Raw genomic sequence first — 20,383 nt, forward strand, 5'->3', positions numbered from 1 at the left:
AGCTTTTGAACATGATGTGCAATATGTATCGTTTATGTAAACAAAGTTTCCCTTGGAGTATTTCTGCCAGATGTTTATGTAATAACTTTGTTAGCCTCTCAAGGAGTAAATGTAATAACTTAGGTTTTAGTTCGGAAGGGCTAGCTTAGTGTCAAGTACTGATTTATGCAGTGCTGGCTGTGCATTAATGAACCCCAAATTCTTCCACAAGCAAACTCTGTTCATTAAAAATTAAATCTCTTTTGGGTCTCTGTTGACCTCTTTGCTTTCGTGAGTTCCACACCAAAAATTAGGAGCAATTTCTAAATTACACTCTAGCAGCAGAACTCCCACAACACATGCAGGGGAAAACAGGAAGAAAAAGGGTGAAAAACGAAGAGATGGGGTAATTACTGAGGAACTCGGGTGGAAAGGAAAGAGGTCATTCACTACAGCTACAATTAGCGAAGTGTAAGGGTGTGTTGCCATGCAGATGTATGCAGACCTAAATGCATGTGTCCTCAAAGGGAAACCGCACACACTTCATAAACTCAAGATATCAAGCAGAACTGCATAGGGTGGGGGTGGGGGAAGGGGTGGATAGATGCAGAGAGCATACAGAATAAACTGTTTTCCTCTTGACTTCCAGCATTTTGAACTATTATAAGGATATACATAAAAACACTCTTTTCTTTTCTTTCTGTGGCTGTAACAGCATTTTGTAAAAAATTCTAGTATTCCTTTTTTTTCCTTTTTAAATGGTGATTAGGATTTCTGTTGGCAATGGAAAGAAAAAATAATGTTCCTGTGGGGAAAAAAACAATTTATTTTATCCTTTCCTATGAAGGAACGATGATGGATGGTCTCACAATACACAGGACGTCATCTCTTGAAGCAATGTGATGAGTATGAGGAGATGAAAAACTCTGGTTGAGGTTGACTAAACATTGTGTACTGTGGTTGAATTTTAATGAAGTATAACCGCAATGGTTACTGCTTTTATCAGCTTTTTTTCTTATTTCAGATGAAAACCACAATCTGTTCTTTCTATCAACAAAGTGCTGTGAGTACACAAATCCAAACATTGCTTTCAGTTCAGTAATGTTAACAGTCCTCCCTTGGTTCCCTGTCACAGAATGTGTCACATGACAGAAGCCTAGGAGTGACCTTTGACAGTAATTTACAATTTGAAAAACAGATAAACAAGGTCATCCAGTCCTGTTATTGTCAACTTAGAATTCAATTTATTTGTATAGCTCCAAAGCACAACAAACGTTATCTCAAGACGCTTTTACAAACAGAGCAGGTCTAGACCATACTCCGTTAAATTATTAACAAAGACCCAACATCAAGACAGGATATGATCCAGTCCCCGTCTACTGATAGGACTCGATCTTGTCTCATCTTAATCCTCAATGAGCATTGCACCTCCCAGTATTTAGCTAGCTACAGCGACAAGGAAAAACTTCCTTTAAACAGGCAGAAATCTTGAGCAGAACCAGACTCATGTTAGACAGCGATCTGCTTGGACAGCTTTTATTTCTTCTATTTAAATCATTGTAACGGTCTTTTAACAGGTATAAATAAAAAATCCATCAATCCACTCCAGTCAGTAAATAATTCAGCAGCAAGACTTTGAACCAAATCTAAGAAGAGAGAGCACATTACACCTGTTTTAATGACATTACATTGGCTGCCCATTGTTTTTATAATAAAATTTAAGGTCTTATCACTTCTAAAGCACTTCATGGCCTGGCCCTAGAATATGTAAAGGATAATGAATGGTTAGCAGGTTTTTATGGGAAAAAGACTCCTGACAGGGTGAGACCAAGCGGCAACCTCCGGTCTCAAAGACGATCTTTACAGCATTAATAAACATGTTTACAGCCTGGTTCGAAAAATGGCTTGGCCCTACGAAGGTAATCTCTCTATCGGCACACACTGTACAGGGGGTGAATTTTTTTCTAACGCAACGGTTCAGAAGATATTAAGATTCCGAGTTTTTGCTCAAATAAGGACATGACTGACGTGATTCCCGGTCGGGAACATATAGCTGTTTGCTAAGAGGCTCAAACTCCGCCCCTTTACGTCACACTCTGCCTGGTTGAATTCCGTATTTCCAATATGGCTGCCGCCGTCGATTGGCTTCAAAACAGCTCTCAGGAACAGATGGATGACGTCACGGATACTAAGTCCACATTTCATACAGTCTTTGGATGAGACCACGCAAGGGGTTCTTTTCCTCAAAAGGTTGTCAAGGGGTTTGGACCAATCAGAACCAAGCATCTTACACAACCCGAAGATCAGTAAGACAGCCGGGTAATAAATATGTATTATATTTATATAACTTAAAAACTTAACGTAAGAGAGTGTTTGCTGTTCAGGCTCCACGACTGTGGACTAACCTGCATGTATTTCTTATTTATTTTTATGAATGTTTTTCTTTTATTCACTCCTTGTTTTTACTTTTTTTACTGATTTGTTATTGTTTTATTGTTTTAATTGCTTTTAGTAGGTTCTCTTTTACTCGGCTGTTCTTTTAAGTTGTTCTTCTTAGATTATCTTGCTAGTTGAATATGTCTCCCTATCATGCTTTGTTTATTATTGCTGGGTGTTTATGATGTAAAGCACTTTGTAATGTCTGTTTTGATAAGTGCTGTATAAATAAACGTTAGTATTATTTATTAATAGGGATAGTAAAACAATGAACTTTGTTGTCAATAGCCGTTTAAAAAATGTGTTAACAGTTGAAGACTTGGTAAACACACAATTTTAATAACACAATTGTGCTTCAAGTAAGCATTAGCTTAAAAATGAATATAGATATAATGACGAATAAAATATAATAATATGCCATACTTGTGTTATTACTTTATTATGTGCTGTTTGTCTTGTTTTATTAACAATGAATAACTAAGTGAGTTTGTACAGGGGGAACAAAGTTCATGCAGGGCACACATGCAGTGATGTGCAGACTGGTATATAAAGCAGACAGGAGAGAGTGTCCTGAAAACAGTGTGAGTCAGCATGTCTTGGTTTAAAGCTCTGGGGTTAAAAGTCTGCTAAGCTCTTTCCATTCCTGTTGAAACCACAAGCAGCCACTATAAAGTGAAGCAGAGAAAGCTGAAACATGAACCTGATGCTTTATGATAACAGTAATGACTTTAAAGAATTATCAAGCTGTCTATAACCACTGTTGAGATTTACTTTCCACATTAGCATGGTGCAGCTCACTTCACTAATCATAGCTGGTCATTTTTTTATATTAGAATCAATGAGAAGATCTACACTTTCCTTCAATTAGGAGATATAATGGACACTTGGAGTTACACCCATTACCTTTAATGGACAGGTACCAAGGAGTACTTTGTAATGATACTTGAAGTGCTGCAGCAGGTTTAAGGTTACAGCTGCCTCATGAGCCCTGCATAGAGATGTTGACCCTGCATATTCACAGTTTTTCCAAGGGTATCTTTTCAAAGCTTTTTGATCAAACAGCAGAAAAAAGGAAAAGACGAACAAATCCATCTTATTCATATTAGAGAATTAGCTGAGGGACGTTGCCACATCATGTCTGATTGAATATCTGTCCTCTCTGTTCCTGACTCACAGCTGTTTCATGCATCACAGCCTGGCTTAGTTCAGTCAGTATTTAACACCCAAATCACACACTTACAAACACCCTCTCTCTTCATTCAGTTCATCTCTGCTCTCTTTGAAACTCATTGTTACTGACCTGGAAGTTCACTGGAAAAGTGTCTGTTTTTTACAGGCTACAATAAACCCTTAGTGGACCTTTAAAACTTAAAGTACTGAGGCGCTGCTTGACCAGGTATCTTAAGTGTACACCCCATGTACAGAGGCTAAAGTGTGTCCCCCCCCCAAAAAAAAAATTCATGTTTCTCTTCAGCTGTACTGTCAAATAGATGCAACTTAAAAATAGAAATACTAAAACTTAAAGATTCCACATCCACGGTATTTCAAAAACCATTAAGACTAACTCTTATGCTAAACAATGCCACAAAAACCTGTACTGAGTCAAACCAAACACAGAGACAAGCCCACTCGACAGAGCATATTGTACTTGCACTCAGTCAGTCACATCTCCATGGAAACTGAAGTCAATTATATGGCCTTCATATGGATGCAAAGTCCCTCTCTCCCGCAGCACTGCCATTCACATGCAGGTATAACTAATAAAGTAGGCGCACTTTTGGGTTTTCTTTTGGCACATAACTCATCAGCATACATAACGAATAACGTAATTTCCTCTTTTAATGTTGCATATTCATAGTCAAATCACAACTGCAGGTTCAAGCTCATTTCATTCCCTGGATAGATGACTCAACACCACTTGGTAGAAGACTGCAGGAACCAGCACACTGTCCTGCAGAACTTGCAGATGGCTGTGTTGACTGGCTTGCTGAGCACTGCTGCAGGGGATTGAACCTTTAACAGTCTCTCAGGCATTTATTCAACAATTGTGACAAGTCATGTAGTCGTTTCCTCACAATTTAACTCATTTTCTTGTTTATCCTGTCATTTCAGACACCTGCCTTGTAAGTGCTTTCAATGTGTTCCTGCAATCCCCACACACCTGATTGCCTCACTCTGCAACACACCTGTTCTCATTTCCCCCATGGATTTCCTGTGTTCCTGCCATCCACTTTTACTAAACTTCTGATATATATTCTAATGATCTACTCAGGGCTACAAGTATCTCCGTGATGTGGCCTTTCATCTAAGTTGTCAGTGCGCAAAAACTGCAATTATAGTACAACTCCATTAAAGCTGCTTGATGTAATTAAAGGTTGTTCAATAACAATCAATCAATAAAGAAACAACAACTATTGATTCTCCTTGTAACTGAATCCCAAAGATAGCAACTATGGTTCCTCTTTCTGAGTTAATCTCCCTAATGGGAATACAATCACTATACGCATCCAAATGTTCCTCTCTATTTGTGACGTTTTTGAATGTAGCAATCTACTGGCTCTGGACGTATACAGCTTATCAGTTTTTGTTTCGCAGGGATGAGTGACCAGACATTTTTTGAGAGGAATATATCAACTCTTTCTTGGACTGTTAGTGTATTAGACCTCAGTCTTTGAGTTCTCCCCCATGTTCCTTTTTCTTGACGGCCTGCTCTTTACCTCGGCCTGTTCCCTGTTCCGCCTGCCTGCACTTTGCCTTTGTTTTGCTCTCCTGACAGATGGCATGCTGCAGAACTTTGCTTCAAACATCTTACATGGCAGATGATTGATTGCTTTCAACAGGCTCTGTCTCTGAGTCCTTCATCTCTGTTTGCTGAGTTCTTAAAATTTTACAGTGCTTGCAATGAGGATCAATTAATAACAGCACACTGCAACAAATTATTACTTTATTTTTGTCGCTGTAGAAATAAAGATTGATTGGTTTCTGTGAGCTGAAAATAAAAACTGTTTCCTTAAACAACTCAGTCCATCTGCCCTCTACATAGTATGCAATAATGTAGGTGTTAACATGTATGCATTTTTTGTGTGTTCATTTTATGTGTGTGCATTACATGTTCATTTAATTTGTTTGTGTGTGCATATAATATGTAAATTCAGCCCATCACGACTTCAGCCTTGGGGAAAAGTTTGTAGGTGATTTTAATGGATCAAAGGCACAGAGCGCAGCAGACAGCGCATTGACAACTATTTTTCACAGGGTTTAGTATGCCACTGCTGTTTGTGGAGGAAGGAAGGGGGAAAAGTGAGAGAAGAAGGGGAGAGAATAATGATGGAAATAGAGAAACAAAAGGAAGGAAGGAGTGTAATTGCATGGGGTAAATTGAATAAGAGCAGCTGTAAGGGAAGGAAGTTATGCGTATGTGCCACATACTTCATACTGACACTGAGGGTGATTCGCAGACACACATATCACACACTGGGTACAAACTTTTTCAATGCTCATTCACAAATAGTTCTGCATACCAGATCCCTGAAGCTGAGGATCTGATCAGAGTCAATTACTAACTGACAGAATCAAGAACCAACCCTCTGAAAACTTTCTTCATCTTCTTTTTCACTCTCTGTTCATTCCTGTGTACGTCAGAAGAATTTCAAACCTGTTAAATAATGATGTTGGGAGGGGAATAGATGAGTAGTTGACAGTTACATTGTCTCTCTTATTCTAGATGAAAATATTCTGTTTGTAATATACAACGGATTAATGCATAAGTCATTCAGTTACAACAAAATGAAGCACTAGATGGTTATTAATATTTCTGATTTCTTAGTATTACAGCTTGTAGAATTAAACAAATAATTTAAGATCATTTGTATTTATTTCTATGAGTTTGTTCAAAGCGGGGGAAAAAAGGAATTTGGTGATGTTGTTATGTTTTGCTTCAATTTAGTGAATGTATCTGCATTTTTTTTTTTTTTTTGCACTGTCTACTTTGTTACTGTGACACTTGATTTTCCCCGTTGTGGGACGAGTAAAGGACTATCTTATCTTATCTTATCTTAACTGCTATACTGATTTCGGATTCTAAAAATCCACACTAAGGTGCAATTCAACATTTCCATGAGGCACATGTGTGTGTTAATATGAACCACTATAATAAATGTATTGTTTTTATCCATCCATCCATTAGCTTGACTGCTTATACCGTTTGAGGACGCAGGGGGCTGGAGCCTATCCCTGGACAGGTCGCCAACCTATTATAGGGCAAATATGGAAAGACAGACAACCATTCACACACACTATCTAAATTAGAGACAGGCAATTTAGAGTGACCAGTTAACCCAGTAATTATCTTTTTGGACTGTGGGAGGAAGCCGGAGTACCCGGAGAGAACCCACGTATGCAGGGGAAAACATACAAACACCACACAGAAAGGCACCTGCCTGACAGGGGATTCGAAACAGGAACCCTCTTGTTGTGAGGAAACAGCTCTACCCACTGCACCACTGTGCAGCCCTCATTCTATTTATTTGTGTTATAAATGGGAGTGAAAATATTGATCTTCTTTTAAGTTAAAGAGCAATGTTTGGTCACTGTTAACCTCACTTTAATGATCTAGTTTTGTTCTATAAAGATTGATGAGAGCTTGGTATAGGATCTATTTTGTGATAAAAGGCATTCTTGGGGAGCTGTTTAGGTTAGTGAACTGTTGATTGGCATCAAAAAAGCATATCCAAAATGTAAAAATCATGAAATAAGTATTTTGATGTCAGATTTGCTTGCTTTCTTGAATGCTCTCACTGATGGCACCAAAAAGTCTTATTGTTGTTCAAGTTAAATATATGACAAATTCACGTCAAGTTTTATTGTTCCAATTATACACTAAAAGTTTGCCAAGAGATGCAGAGTATGTTTTAATGTTGAACTCCTCCCTTCTTGTCAGCAGGAATCCTTATAAATCAGGTAAAAGAGCAGTCAAGAGAGCTGGTATAAAGGAAACAGAGGCCCTTAAAATGTCAGTTGTTATACAGACAGCAGCACTCTGTCTGACAGGCCTGTAGCTTCAGCTCTGTCAGGAGATGGAAATGTTAAGTCGGAAACAAGGAGGGTGTTTTTCTGCCTGTTCAGCACTTGCTCTGCTTTTTAGATAGTTTGCAGCTTTGGAGGTGCTGGAAATTGGGAGAGAAAGCAGAGAGAGCTTACATTTCACTGAGGAACTAATGTCAGGCATGTGAGACAGGACAGAGTGTGGCATACACCGTCAATTTACAGGAAATAACTTGCACTATTAACTGGGGTCCAGCCAGAGGAGATTACTGAACAGATCAACCCAAGTGATCACAATTTTAGGTTCTTTGATTATCCTAGAGAAACATTATTCGAAACGTTTTCTTCCCAATCACATCCAACACATACTAACACAGTTCAAAGCTGCAATGCTGCTATAGAGTTAAGGTAACATCTGGATGCTAAATCAGGACACAAAATCATGTTCAAAGTGTTGCACTGCTCTCTAGAAGTAGGCAACAAAAGACACCTAAAATAGATTCTGGTACTAGTTAACTTTTTTCTACTAATTGCCAGAAAGCCTGTGTGTTTACAGTGATACTGTTCCTGTGATGTAGATTAATTACCAATCTGGGAAAGCTTTTGGAGAGAACTGCTGTTCCTTAAGAGGGCAGATTTTGTTAAGAGAAGCAAGATCTACTCATTCAAATGAGCTACATGATGCAAGATGTCTAAAAAAAAAAAAGCTGTTGGGGTGAATTTTTAAAAAGTCACTCATGAACTCTATAAGGTCACACAATCAATTGCTGTTTCTCTTTCTTTTGTTCTGATTCTCTCATTGGGTAGCCAAAGAGAGAGATTTTAAATCCTTTGCAGCAGCTTGGCTTGATGCCTCCCTTGATTCCTGACTCTCAGCTCAGTTTAAATGATTTTCCTGCCACAATCTGAAACAAACCTGACAAGGCAGCATGGCTCTTCTTTTAATTAAGAGAGCTAAAGTGAGCAAAGTGAAGTAAGAAGTTGGAGCATTCAAACAGAAATAACCCAGTTCTTCTGAACTGTAATGTCACAGCAAGCTAAGCGATGCTACCATTAAATTAAAGAAGTCACAAAAAATATAAAATACAAAAACCATGGACACTCACATGACTTCTTTGTTATTCTTGAATGCAATAAGCTTTAAGTCACCAGCCACAGACTAATTGACATATTTGATTCAGGTATAATCAGTCCTTGTTTCACATCTAACAGCTAAACAATTAATATGACTGTCAGTGGGTTTTAGGACACCCAAGGGCAAAGCCACTGTTTTCAAACTGACAGACAACCAGAGCCAGTCACTGTTTGTTATCCTGTCCACAGATCAATATGAATGCCCCCTGTAGGGATTTACTGTGATCATTAATAGATTTGACACTCTTTGTCTTTCCTGTCAGCCCCTCCCCCCGTTCTTCCAGTGGTTCCTTTAATCATACCTGCAACACTCCGAGGGGGATGTGTCCTGTCTCTCTAACACTATCACACACGTCACACCCATGTCAAACCTTCAAAGCCAATTCAGCCCACACCTCAGCACCCATTTTCAGCTCAGATCCCTAATTAATTAGAATATGTCTCTGGGAATGATAGTTAACTTCTCTGTATTTTCAGTGTAGCCAGCGGTTAGTGCTAAATAACCTCCTGCCAAGACTTTCTCTCCATGCGCTGCATTGTGTTCACTCCAATTAGCAACTTCAGAAGCAACTGTGTGTTTAGATTAAAAGTGGAGGGAACTGTGAATGTTTCCCCTCCAGGTATGTCTGGGATGTAGACACTGTTCATCTGTTCATCTGTTTCTGGTAGTTCTCTGTTTAACTGTGAAAATGAACACAAAGGCTTCACTCTGGCTTATTTCAGTGGTATCGGCCCAAAAATGAAAACAATTTTCTTGTAGTTGACCTGCAATTAACAGGTCTTTAGTTTGCAAAAACAACATTTTCATGATGAAGAGTTGTAAAAAGTCAAAAGAGAGGCGGTCCTCATGGTCCTAAAGGTAACTTTTGAATAGGGTTGCCAAAACGATTATTTTGCTAATTGACTAGTCGACTAATCTTGGCAGCCCTACTTTTGAAATGCTTGATCTTTGAATGCTAGTTAGCTTGGTATTTGTTAATAGAGATAAATAAATCATCATCAGATTCCCACTACTGACGGGCAGGATGTTGTGATGGCTGCCTGTTTTTGCTCTCCATACAGACAGTTTTTCTTGTATTCACCAAAACAGGCTTAAACATGATTGGTCAATACTTCTCAAAATACAGGAGGAAATCGTTCCACTTAAGTTTAGTAACCTTGTGGACTGAAAGCTAATGGTCTATAGTCAGTAGTAAATATATGTGGTTTGTGGGTTTGAGTGGATTTGTGTTTGTGCATGTGTGTGTGTGGATGTGTGTCTTTTAAAGTGTTCCGAGTTGAATGATAGCACTACAGAGCCAAGGACATGATTACCATAGCAACAAGCAGAGATAATGCGTTGGTTAGGGCCGTTGACTATTTATTGTGTGGTGGTTTGGAGCACGACCAGCAGGCACAAAGAATTCCTTCCTTTATTCATTATCACTTTTGTCTTTTCATCCCTCTCTTTCCTCGTGAATGATTGTTGTCATGTTGAGCAAAGCAGTGTAGAAATGAAAGGCTGCCATATGCCCAAAACACACACACACACGAACACACACACACACACACGCACACACACACGTGCACACACACACACACGCACACACACACACACACGCACACACACACACACACACACACACACACACACAAACACACACACACACACACTGACTTCTGGTTTTGATACATTCACATTAACTGCAGAATTCAAGTTTAATAAAAGTCTCAATTACAACCGAAACATATAGGTCTTTCACATTCACACACACAGAGAACACCTTCACACCTCCTCCGCAGAAGGGAACAGCACACAGACACTTACAGTAGTTGCTAATCTGGCCTTTAACACCACTTTGCTGTGCAAGCTCTCAGCAGGCTATGAACAGTAGCTGAGCCGACACCGGCCTTCCTCTGCCAAATTAACAGTTTATGAGTTGGCTCATGCAAATGCTTGCCAAGTATTCACAAGGCTTTCGAGTTTTGTTTTGTTTTGTATTGCAACACATGTTAAAATGTCATCCAAATTGGCCTTTGTCTTGCCCGATCCTCTATCAGTTTTTCCACATATTTGCCTTTCAGAGATGATCGGTGAGCAAACATTTTTGAGAATCGTAAGGCTATTCTTTTTTTATTGTTGACAAAACCTTTCAGTGGAAAATAGAAAAGTTAACTGACTGTGCTGAGTTAGTCTCCAGACTCTGACCTGGCTGCTATAATCCATTTAACACATCCAGTCCCTCACATCTGCTGCCTCTTTTTCACTAGTCTCTCTTTACTGACAAACTGTAGAGAACCAGCAGGGTGTTACCTATCATAAACACTCAGATAGGCAGACAACCAAATAAAAAAATGATAACTAATATAAAACAGAACAGATGAATGGGGATCCACTGTTGTTTACAAGTGTTTTCACATGCATGTATTCTTGTTTCAGGCTGAGATGAGACATAATTATTCCAGGGATAATTTGATTTCACTCTAACAGACTTTTCCTTCATCTTAGTGCAGCCTTTGACACCATTTCTCACAGCATCCTCCTCAACAGATTAAACTAAATTGGATTCACTGACACACCCCTTCACTGGTTTACCTCTTATCTCTCCGGCTGCACTCAGTTCATTAAATTCAAATCCTTCAAATCTCAGTCATTCCAAGTCACTTTTGGTGTTCCCCAGGGTTCTGTCCTGGGGTCCTTCTATTCATCTATCTTCTTCCTCTTGACAATAGTTTCCGTAAATTTAACATCAGTTTTCATTGCTATGCGGATGACACCCAGCTCTACCTGTCAACCAAAACCCACCTCCTCCCTTACAACCACTTCCCTCTCTGACTGTCTGAATGAAATGAAATCCTGGTTCACCTTCAACTTCCTCAAGTTAAACAGTGATAAAACCGAGGTTCTCCTTATTAGCACCAAATCCACCATATCAAAGCTTGACAGTTTCTCCCACCTCCCAGGTTAAGGGTCTGGGTGTCATCCTCAACAGCACACTATCATTTGAATCTCACATCAATAATGTCACTGGGTCTGCATATTTCCATCTACGTAACATCAATCCCCTCCACCTGTCCCTCACACCAAACAGTACTGCCGATTTTGTTAACATCCTGGTTGCATCTCGCATTGAGTACTGTAATTCCCTCCTCTTTGGTCTCCCTCTCAAATCCATCCATAAACTCCAACTGGTCCAGAATTCTGCTGCCCATATCATCACCAGAACCCCGTTCATTAATCACATCACTCCTGTCCTCCACATCAATACACCCAGCCACACTCTCAGGTCTTCTTCTTCCATTCACCTCATTACACCACCCACCCGCTCAACCACCTTGGGTCCAGAGCCTTCAGCCGATCTGCCCCCTGCCTCTGGAACTCCTTCCCACCAGACATCCGTAATATCAACTCTCTTTCCATTTTCAAATGCTATCTCAAAACACATCTTTTTAAACTGGTATATTCACTTTGATTACACCTCTTCACTGCACTTTATTTTATCCTGCTCATTTTACTTATTTTTTACACTGTATCATGTCTTGTTGATTTTACAAGACTAATTTGTATACTGTTCTTTTTTAAAAACTGTGCTCTATGGTCACCTTGAGGGCTCTTAAAGGAGCCCTTAAATAAAATGTATGATCATTATTATTATCATTATTATTAAGTAAACTTCTTTCAGCCTCCTACCTGACGTCTTCAGACAGATCGGTTGTCTCATCTCATTATCAGCTGGTTGCATGCCATTTTTAACAGCATCCATCTCTGCTCTCAGTTCCCAGAGTACTTAGTAACATGAGAACAGGCGGTCAGCTGCTGTTAAGAGCCACACAAGCTCATAGAGCTGAAAGTCGCCTCAGGTAACAGTGCAAGATATCCAGACCCCTGACTTATCGGCAAATGTTTTGACACATGGATGAACCACCAAAGGCAGACTTTTAGATTTCACACACATGAAATGGAACAATAAGATAGCAACCTACCATGCAACCTCATAACTAAATTGAGATTTTTAATTTATTGAAAAAAAGATAATTAAATTGAAAACATTCAATTTTTTTCATTTTTAAGGTCATATGTATTGTTAACTTCAATCTTATATCCTAATAAAAATGATAAAATGGTATCCTGAGAAAATATTATCCTGTGAAAAATGAGTTTTGAACCTAGTATTGTGATTGCTATCAAAAATAACTTCCCAAATAACAAGGGCCATCATGGTACATAATGGTACACATTGACTCATGATAAATTTCTGTTTGAATTCATGTTACTCATCATGAACTAATAATCAAGTTACTATGACTTCAGGTAATGACTATGTGTGTAAGATTGTGACTAAGTTTAAGCATGTAGTCATTACCTGAAGTCATAGTATCTTGATTATTACGACCAAATTACACCGGATGCGTGTCCTGTCCGTCTCAGATCCATTACAGCACTGGAGCTGATAGGTTTCTATTCCTGCCTGAGCCCTCCGGGTCAGATAAGCAAGACTTCAACTTTGCCAAATGCAGGAGCACGACGCACACATCTCAACAGAGAAGATCAAGCTGGGCAGGACGTCAGGCACCAAAACAAAATGACATTTGGTTAATTTTCAGAATAAAACACTGAGTTATCGCCAGATTGTATTTCACTTAACTACGCCAACAAACTGTCATAATGAGCGGATCCAGGCCTTGAGTCAACAGGTCAGAGGTTTTCAGAGGCCGATAAAGACAACATGGATGAGGAGAGTAGTCGGATATTCATCAGTGCAATAATTACCAAAGGAAAACCTTGGTCACATGACTCCAGCTGTCCGGCGGTGCTGCTCCGTGCTGCATTCTGAAAACAACAACCGGTGGGTGTTGACAGATGAAAGAGCACAAAGCCAGACTGCAGTGGATCGGAGACAGATCTTAGTTCATGATGAGTAACAGGAACTAATGGTGCATCCTACATGAATTCAAACAGACATTCATCATGAGTCATGCATTACTTCAACATGAAGGAAGCATTAACTTGCTAAAAAAATTTAAAAGTGGTAAATTGTAAAGGGGTAAATGGACTTGTACAGTGCTTTTCTAGTCTTTCTGACTCAAAGCACTTTTACACTACTCATCAAATTCACCCATTCACAACACATTCACTCACTGATGGTAGAGGCTGCTGTAGTAAGGGACCATCAGTATTAGCTAATCTCATTCGTACTCATTCACATCCCTGAACAGCAATTTGGGGTTCAGTCTCTTGTCTTGCCTTGTCTTGAATCGAACCGCCAACTTTCCGATTGATAGACGTCCGATTCTACCCACTGAGCCACAGCCGCCCAAAACAGCAGCATTACCCGAAAAGCTTTCTCTTTTTAATAGATATAGTTTTTACAGGGTGCTGAAGGCCTAGCGGTCTAAGCGCCCCACGTAGAGGCAATAGTCCTCGTCACAGAGGTCGCTGGTTCGACTCCCGGCAGGTTAACAATTAACTGCATGTCTTCCCCTACTCTCTACTCCTTACATTTCCTGTCTCTCTTCAGTTTCCTGTCAACAAGGGCAAAAAAGCCCACAAATATAACTTAAAAGAAAAAAAAATACATTTTTATACAGTAAACACCAGGACCACAGCTCTCGACCAACCCTCAGGGTTTTAAAGGACCCACCACACATAAAACAATGTTTTCACTGAGCATGCTAGCACCTGATTGGATCTGATGTGTTCCATAGAGGGAGGGGCATATATGATGTGAGGAAATCTAATGCAAGTACAAATGTATACACAAACATACGCATGCAAAAACACGTTTATTAATAAATCTGATACAAAGTTAATTGCCTTTATCAATTAAAACAACCCCCTGCTATATTTCCTTTGCTCTTTTTCCTAGAACTCTTTTCTCTCTCTTCGTTTTTCGTTTTCGTTTTCTCTTTGCATAGAAATATATACGTCCAACAAGGAGGCAACACAGACCTCACTGCTGCTCTTTGCTGCAAAGCCAGAAACTGAGACTAATTCAGAGCTTATTATCATACCACCAAGCTATGTGGGGTAGGGGACAGAGGGAGCTAGTTGCACACTGGTGGCTCAATCTATACAAGTGTACACTGCATACAGTAGTCACACCCCAGCATGGGGCTAGACTCCTTGCATAAGATGCGTCTAACTCCACTCCCCTAACTGTGTTCCCTTTCACCTGTCGGACTGATCGACTGATGCAAATGTTGTTTACCGAGTCTCGCTGTAAAGGAAATCGTTAACAATTGAATGAGCTCTCACCACTGTGCATCAGAGTGACAGCAGGAGACATGATGTGTGTTTTTTTACAGACTTTGAAAATAGCCTAGAGAACCTTTTGTTTCAGCTCTACTGTCAGAGTGAAATACTTAGTGTGGGCACATTAATCCACCATAATCCAGTGTTTTGTCATCACTGTATTCAAATGTACAGCAATGCATCACCACCTCCAACCCTCCACGCACACACAACCCAAGCCTGCTCCCACTCTCCTGTTGTGGAGCTTATTAAAATTTAAAGGATCCAAACTCAGTCAAACTTGTATTGAGTCATGCATAAAGGACATTACATGAGTCAATGAGTCAACAAGGTATGTATTGTAAATCTATTAGTTTAGCTCGATCGGCTATGATCACTGTGACAGTATTTACCTGCCAGAAATTCAGTTTCCATGTCTCTGTCAATAAAGTCTTTGTTATTTTTTCAATTATCTTATCTTGTCAAACAGATCTCAACTTGACATTTGAAATTTGCTCTTTGAGCAAATAAATAAACAAACAGTCTGACCCCTGTGTTTTGCGCATGTGTTACTTGACTTTATCCGGCTGTAAGGAGAACATGAAAATAAACAAAAATAAACACAAGTCCACACTGAGAAGCAAAACATTCTCAGCTGTCATACTTTCACCTACACTGCAGTGCCAGAGCAGATGGCGTGCACAACCCTTAGTTCACTTCCTGAAACAAAAAGAAACAGAGAGAGGGGGAAAGTGACTGCCATTCTGTTTGTACCAAAGCACCACTGTCAGCAGAGGACGACACAGCGTTGAGTGATTAGCACACACACAAATAGGTATCGTCTCTTTCTGTCTCTTTCAGTTTCCATCCCTAACTCTTTCTCCCTCATTATCTTTACTTCCATTGTTCCTATAGAGCTGTGAAAAGAAACTCTAGCCCATCTTAGTCTATTGTGAGATGTAATTTTCACCATCAACTGCCTACTGAACCTTCATGACAGACTGACAGGAAGACTGCACTGGCATATGGTTTCTCATCCTATAGTGGAAGCTGTGAGTGTGTGCATGTGTGTGTGTTAGCATGTGTAGGTGTTGGTGTGAGCTTTTATTTAAAAGCTGTAATACTGCTCCCACTTACTGGTGCATTTATTAACAGTTCAACTTATCAATTTGATTCATGTGTAGACTGAAAAATCTATTACAACAGCCTTGAATATGAACATCAATGTTGCCAGTGATTGTTTTTTAACTGAGTTGAAATGATAAAAATGATACAAGCTGGGGGAAGGGGATGTTGTCTTGGTTACCACTGATGCTAGGTGTGATCCTGATCTGCATTGTATAATATAAAATAAACGGCAGCTATCAAAACACATACATACATACAGAGATAGAAATACAGAGATGCCTACGTTAAAATTCAGTCTGTACATACCAATCAATCTTGATTTGTATAGCACCAAATCACAACAAACATTTTGTCAAGAGGATTTTACAAACATAGCAGTTCTAGACCATACACTATGTTAAATTATCAACAAAGACTCAACATCAAGGCAGGATAAGATCCAATCCCCTCTTTTAACAGGACTCAGTCTTATCTCATCTTAATCCACCATGAGCATTGCACCTCGCAGTAATTAGCAAGTTACAGCGGCAATGAAAAACTTCCTTTTAACAGGCAGAAACCTCCAGCAGAACCAGACTCATGTTAGACAGCCATCTACCTCAACCGACAAAACTCACATACAACTGAGCAATGAGCCATCAACATTATATAAGCTACTCATGAAATGGTCTATTGTAGGATGTCTAAAATGCGACAAATGCCGAGGTTGTCAGATTACATAAAAAATAAATAATTTTCTCAGTAGATGATATGCACAGACAGGATAAGATCCAGTCCCCTCTTTTAGACAGGACTCAGTCTTATCTAACCTTAATCCACCATAAGCATTTCACCACGCAGTATGTAGCAAGTTACAGCAGCAAGGAAAAACTTCCTTTTAACAGGCAGAAACCTCAAGCAGAACCAGACTCATATGCACCAACAGCATTAGTGTGTTTCTGTTTTTTATGCGAGGACAGTACTAACATTTCCACTCCTGATTAAACATTTGTGCAACTCATAGCGGCAAACATTTGAGAAAGCAAAGTTTCAAAACATACACTTACAGCAAAATGAATACTCTCAGTTGCATGACTTGACAGAAAGTTTTCCCACTCTTCACCATTGCCACAGTTCTATATTCCTCAACTTTCAACATTTGAGATTTCACAAAATTGACTGAAATGTCGTTATAGTGGCTGTGGTCAGTTGTGACAGTGACACAGTTCTTGGTATAATGTCTGGCTTCACACACACTGACAGGCTGGTCAATACTCTGAACCCCATCAAAAGGATTCATTCTCAGTTACCGGCACGTCTGTCAGTCGTCTCTGTCTGAAGCACTTTACATGACATTCAAAAACCTAAAGCTACTAGGCTGGCATCCCATGAAGCTGATCAGCTCTTCAAAGTAGTGTTGGCACTTTGAGTGACGTTCTTAAATTGTCATTGAGGCCATCAGCAGTTTTTAATGGTATTTGTATCTCTCTGTGGTCAACATAACCAAAACAGCAGTGACAAATGTAAGAACACAGAAATCCAGCTTTTTGGATGTCTTCAGCACAACAGAACTGAGTCAGTTTTTTTGCTTGAAGGATTGTTTGCCCTCAGCTCAGGGTCACCTGTGAAGTGAAGCTCTGTATGTTTCATTTTTGGATAAGGCATCGTTACTCACTGCCCCTACCAGCCTGGGCAGCCGTTTCCAACGCTGAGTGGCGTGGCACAGAGTCGGTGTGCTGCTCACCTGTCAGCCAGCTCTCATTACTGGTCATGCAGCATCACAGCCCACTTGCATTACACATGTCTAGACTGCTTCCGAGTCTGGACAATATGTAATGTTAGTCTGGTCTGACTACTAGTCTTATATTAGCCTTGAAGAGTGGCACATTGGTCCAAGCCATAGTGTTCAGGATCAATTCAAAATACTTGATCAAACTTATTGAGGAGCCTCCACAGCTTTAGACTGCTCATGTCCATGTTTGAGGTATAGTGGTGGATGTGTTACATGCTACATCATGTTCTATTCACAGCTTGTCAAGTACACTTCTGTACACTTTTATAGCCTAACACAAACAACAACAAAAGCAGTGCACATGTAAAGCTAATTTGTAGCAGAATAACAAAAGAATTCCATAATTTTATTTAAAAAAAATTTAATTATTAAGTCAGCCACATCAAGAATATTGCATTATTTCATGTCCCATCCAAATAGGTGTACAACCCTTCAAATAGGACAATAAATAGAATTGGCAGCATGTGCAATTCACTGGAGATTCAATTGTATTTCCCTTCCAGTGTTGCTAAACAATTACATCATTACTCTAATTCCAGCATGTGAACAGGGCCAAAAGCACCCTCAATTAAAGCAATGTGCAGGGCTCTCATTTGCAGAATGGGCTGTAGAGTCAGCACTTCCTCATGCCTGCAGTCTGTCACTAGCTTTTTCTTTGTGTATGCTAAAAACATGTTCCTCAAACATATTCTGACACACAAAAAAAGCCGGTCTACTTTCAGAATGATCTGCAGAGCTTTAAAAGACAGTAATGGTACCATATTTTACGTAATTCACAGCCTGAGGCTGGAGAGTCAAAAACACAAGTCAGCTGAGCAGCAGCACTGCTGAGGTCAAGTCCGACTCAGACACTCTGCCCACACTGCAGAGCTGTCTCACCAAAGCACAGAGAGAGGCAGAGAGAAGAGAGAGAAGCAGGGAAAAAAAGTATTTAGGTGTGTGGGAGAGAAGCAGAAGCAGAAGATTCCTCTTCCATTCATTTAAAGCATTCGAATAAGAGCATTTGAGTTTATGGAAACAAAACAGCAAAGTGCCGTAGAGAGACTTCAGGTTTGTGTGAAACTGACTGAAAATGAAAATATGTGGACTATGGGTTTGGGGCAAAAAACAGAAGATGAGGAGTCAGAGTGATAGACAGAACACACAGAGAAGCTGCAGGAGCTGTCAGTAAACTCTCAGCAGAAGGAGACAACATTTATTCATAACCCCTGTCAGGTTTGGTTGTGATACCCAGAGTAAATGAGCTGCCTTTTTTGGGGATTTTCTGATAAATCTCAATGGAGACTGTGGGTCAAATTTAAAAAGTGTAGCGAGAGCCCACTGCAGTGTTGACAGAAGGTGCTTCAGATGGGGCTGGCATGAATGGTCTTGTGGAATTCCACATTATGACAGCAGCAACAAAACAGCACAGGACTTCTGTGCAGAAAGGGTTAATTTTGGGGCTTTTTGTAATCAAGAAGATTTCTGGTTGTTTTCATGGTGACAATGAAATGATGTTTAAATCTATCCATAGGGAACTATTTCCCTTTGTGATAGGATAATTAACAGACAACTTGAATACATTGTTGACTAAATAAACTTACACATGAACACAACTTTTCTCATGTGGAGAATACTATTTAAATAAGTTCTTGTTCTTATAATGTATAAGATAATATGATTTAAGAATCGAAAGTTGCCAGGCTCGTCACCTTTGGATGAGTTTGTTTACCTTGCGTTTCTGGTTTAACACCCTAAAAGTGTAAAAGTTGTACAACAAAGGAATAAAGCTGCACTCAAACTCATAAATGGTTGAACAACTTGGTTGCAATGAAAAATTGAGCAGCATAATAAAAGAATAATGAAGCTGTGGCAGCTGAGGTGGAGTGGATGAGAGGAGAAATATAGACAGAAACATGAGTAGCATGGCAGCACATGCCAAAACTACAATACCAAACAAACAGCAGCTCTCCAAGAAGCATGCCAGACAGTCACTGTGGCAAACACACATATGCACTCTAAACTCTGGCACACACCTGTACTTCATGCCAGTGTGCTTCCCTGTTGACTCCTTGAGTGAAATGTGTCGGGGAGTAAAGGAGCCAAAGCTGCGAGCGATGATGGCCACCGTGCGGAACTTTGCCCTGGCTTGGTTCACCACATTGGGACTGGTGGCGCTCTGCTTGCTGTGGTCCCCATTCCCCCTTTTGAGGTTGTGATCCGTGCAGGCGATAGACACCTGCATGACTGAGCTTATGTGGAAGAGGCAGAGGAAAAAGTACAGATGGGACAGAAGGAGTGTAAACAGAGAGTAGCAAAGGAAGGATAAAGTCTCAGAGAGTGTGCTTCTTCAAGAATCTCTTGATTCCACAGCTCCTTGCCTCGTGTACCAAGTCTGTGTTCGGGTTCTTTGACTTCTGTAGTTGTTTTTCTTTCTTAGGAAGTGGATTCGGTCCTCAGCTGCTCACTTTCAAATGCTGTCTCCATTAGCATCACTTTGTTTCTTGAAAAAAAAAAAGAGCTGCTCTTTTTTTTCACTCTCACAAGTCTTCCATTTCAAGTCTTTCCTTGTAGAAAAGAGGCAGCAGAACAAGTCACTCATCAAAAGCCTGAAAAGAACAAAAGGCTCCTCAGTTCTTTGCAGGACCCCCGAATTACTCTGACCAGCTTCCTTTCTCTTCTGTGTCCTCCCTCTGATGCAA

At 39.9% G+C, this 20,383-nt stretch overlaps 1 protein-coding gene across 1 annotated transcript in view; it reads right to left on the reverse strand.

The window, feature by feature from the left end:
* kcnab1a (potassium voltage-gated channel, shaker-related subfamily, beta member 1 a) overlaps positions 1 to 19,926 on the reverse strand; it is an 87,927-nt gene extending 68,001 nt beyond the window's left edge. Inside the window, exon 1 of the mRNA XM_034701541.1 lies at positions 19,718 to 19,926. Within this exon, the coding sequence (XP_034557432.1) occupies positions 19,718 to 19,926 (209 nt within the window). The remainder of the gene's footprint in view (positions 1 to 19,717) is intronic.
* Between the last annotated feature and the right edge of the window lie 457 nt (positions 19,927 to 20,383).

This window comes from Notolabrus celidotus, chromosome 14 (genome assembly GCF_009762535.1).
Source record: "Notolabrus celidotus isolate fNotCel1 chromosome 14, fNotCel1.pri, whole genome shotgun sequence".
NCBI lineage: Eukaryota > Metazoa > Chordata > Actinopteri > Labriformes > Labridae > Notolabrus > Notolabrus celidotus.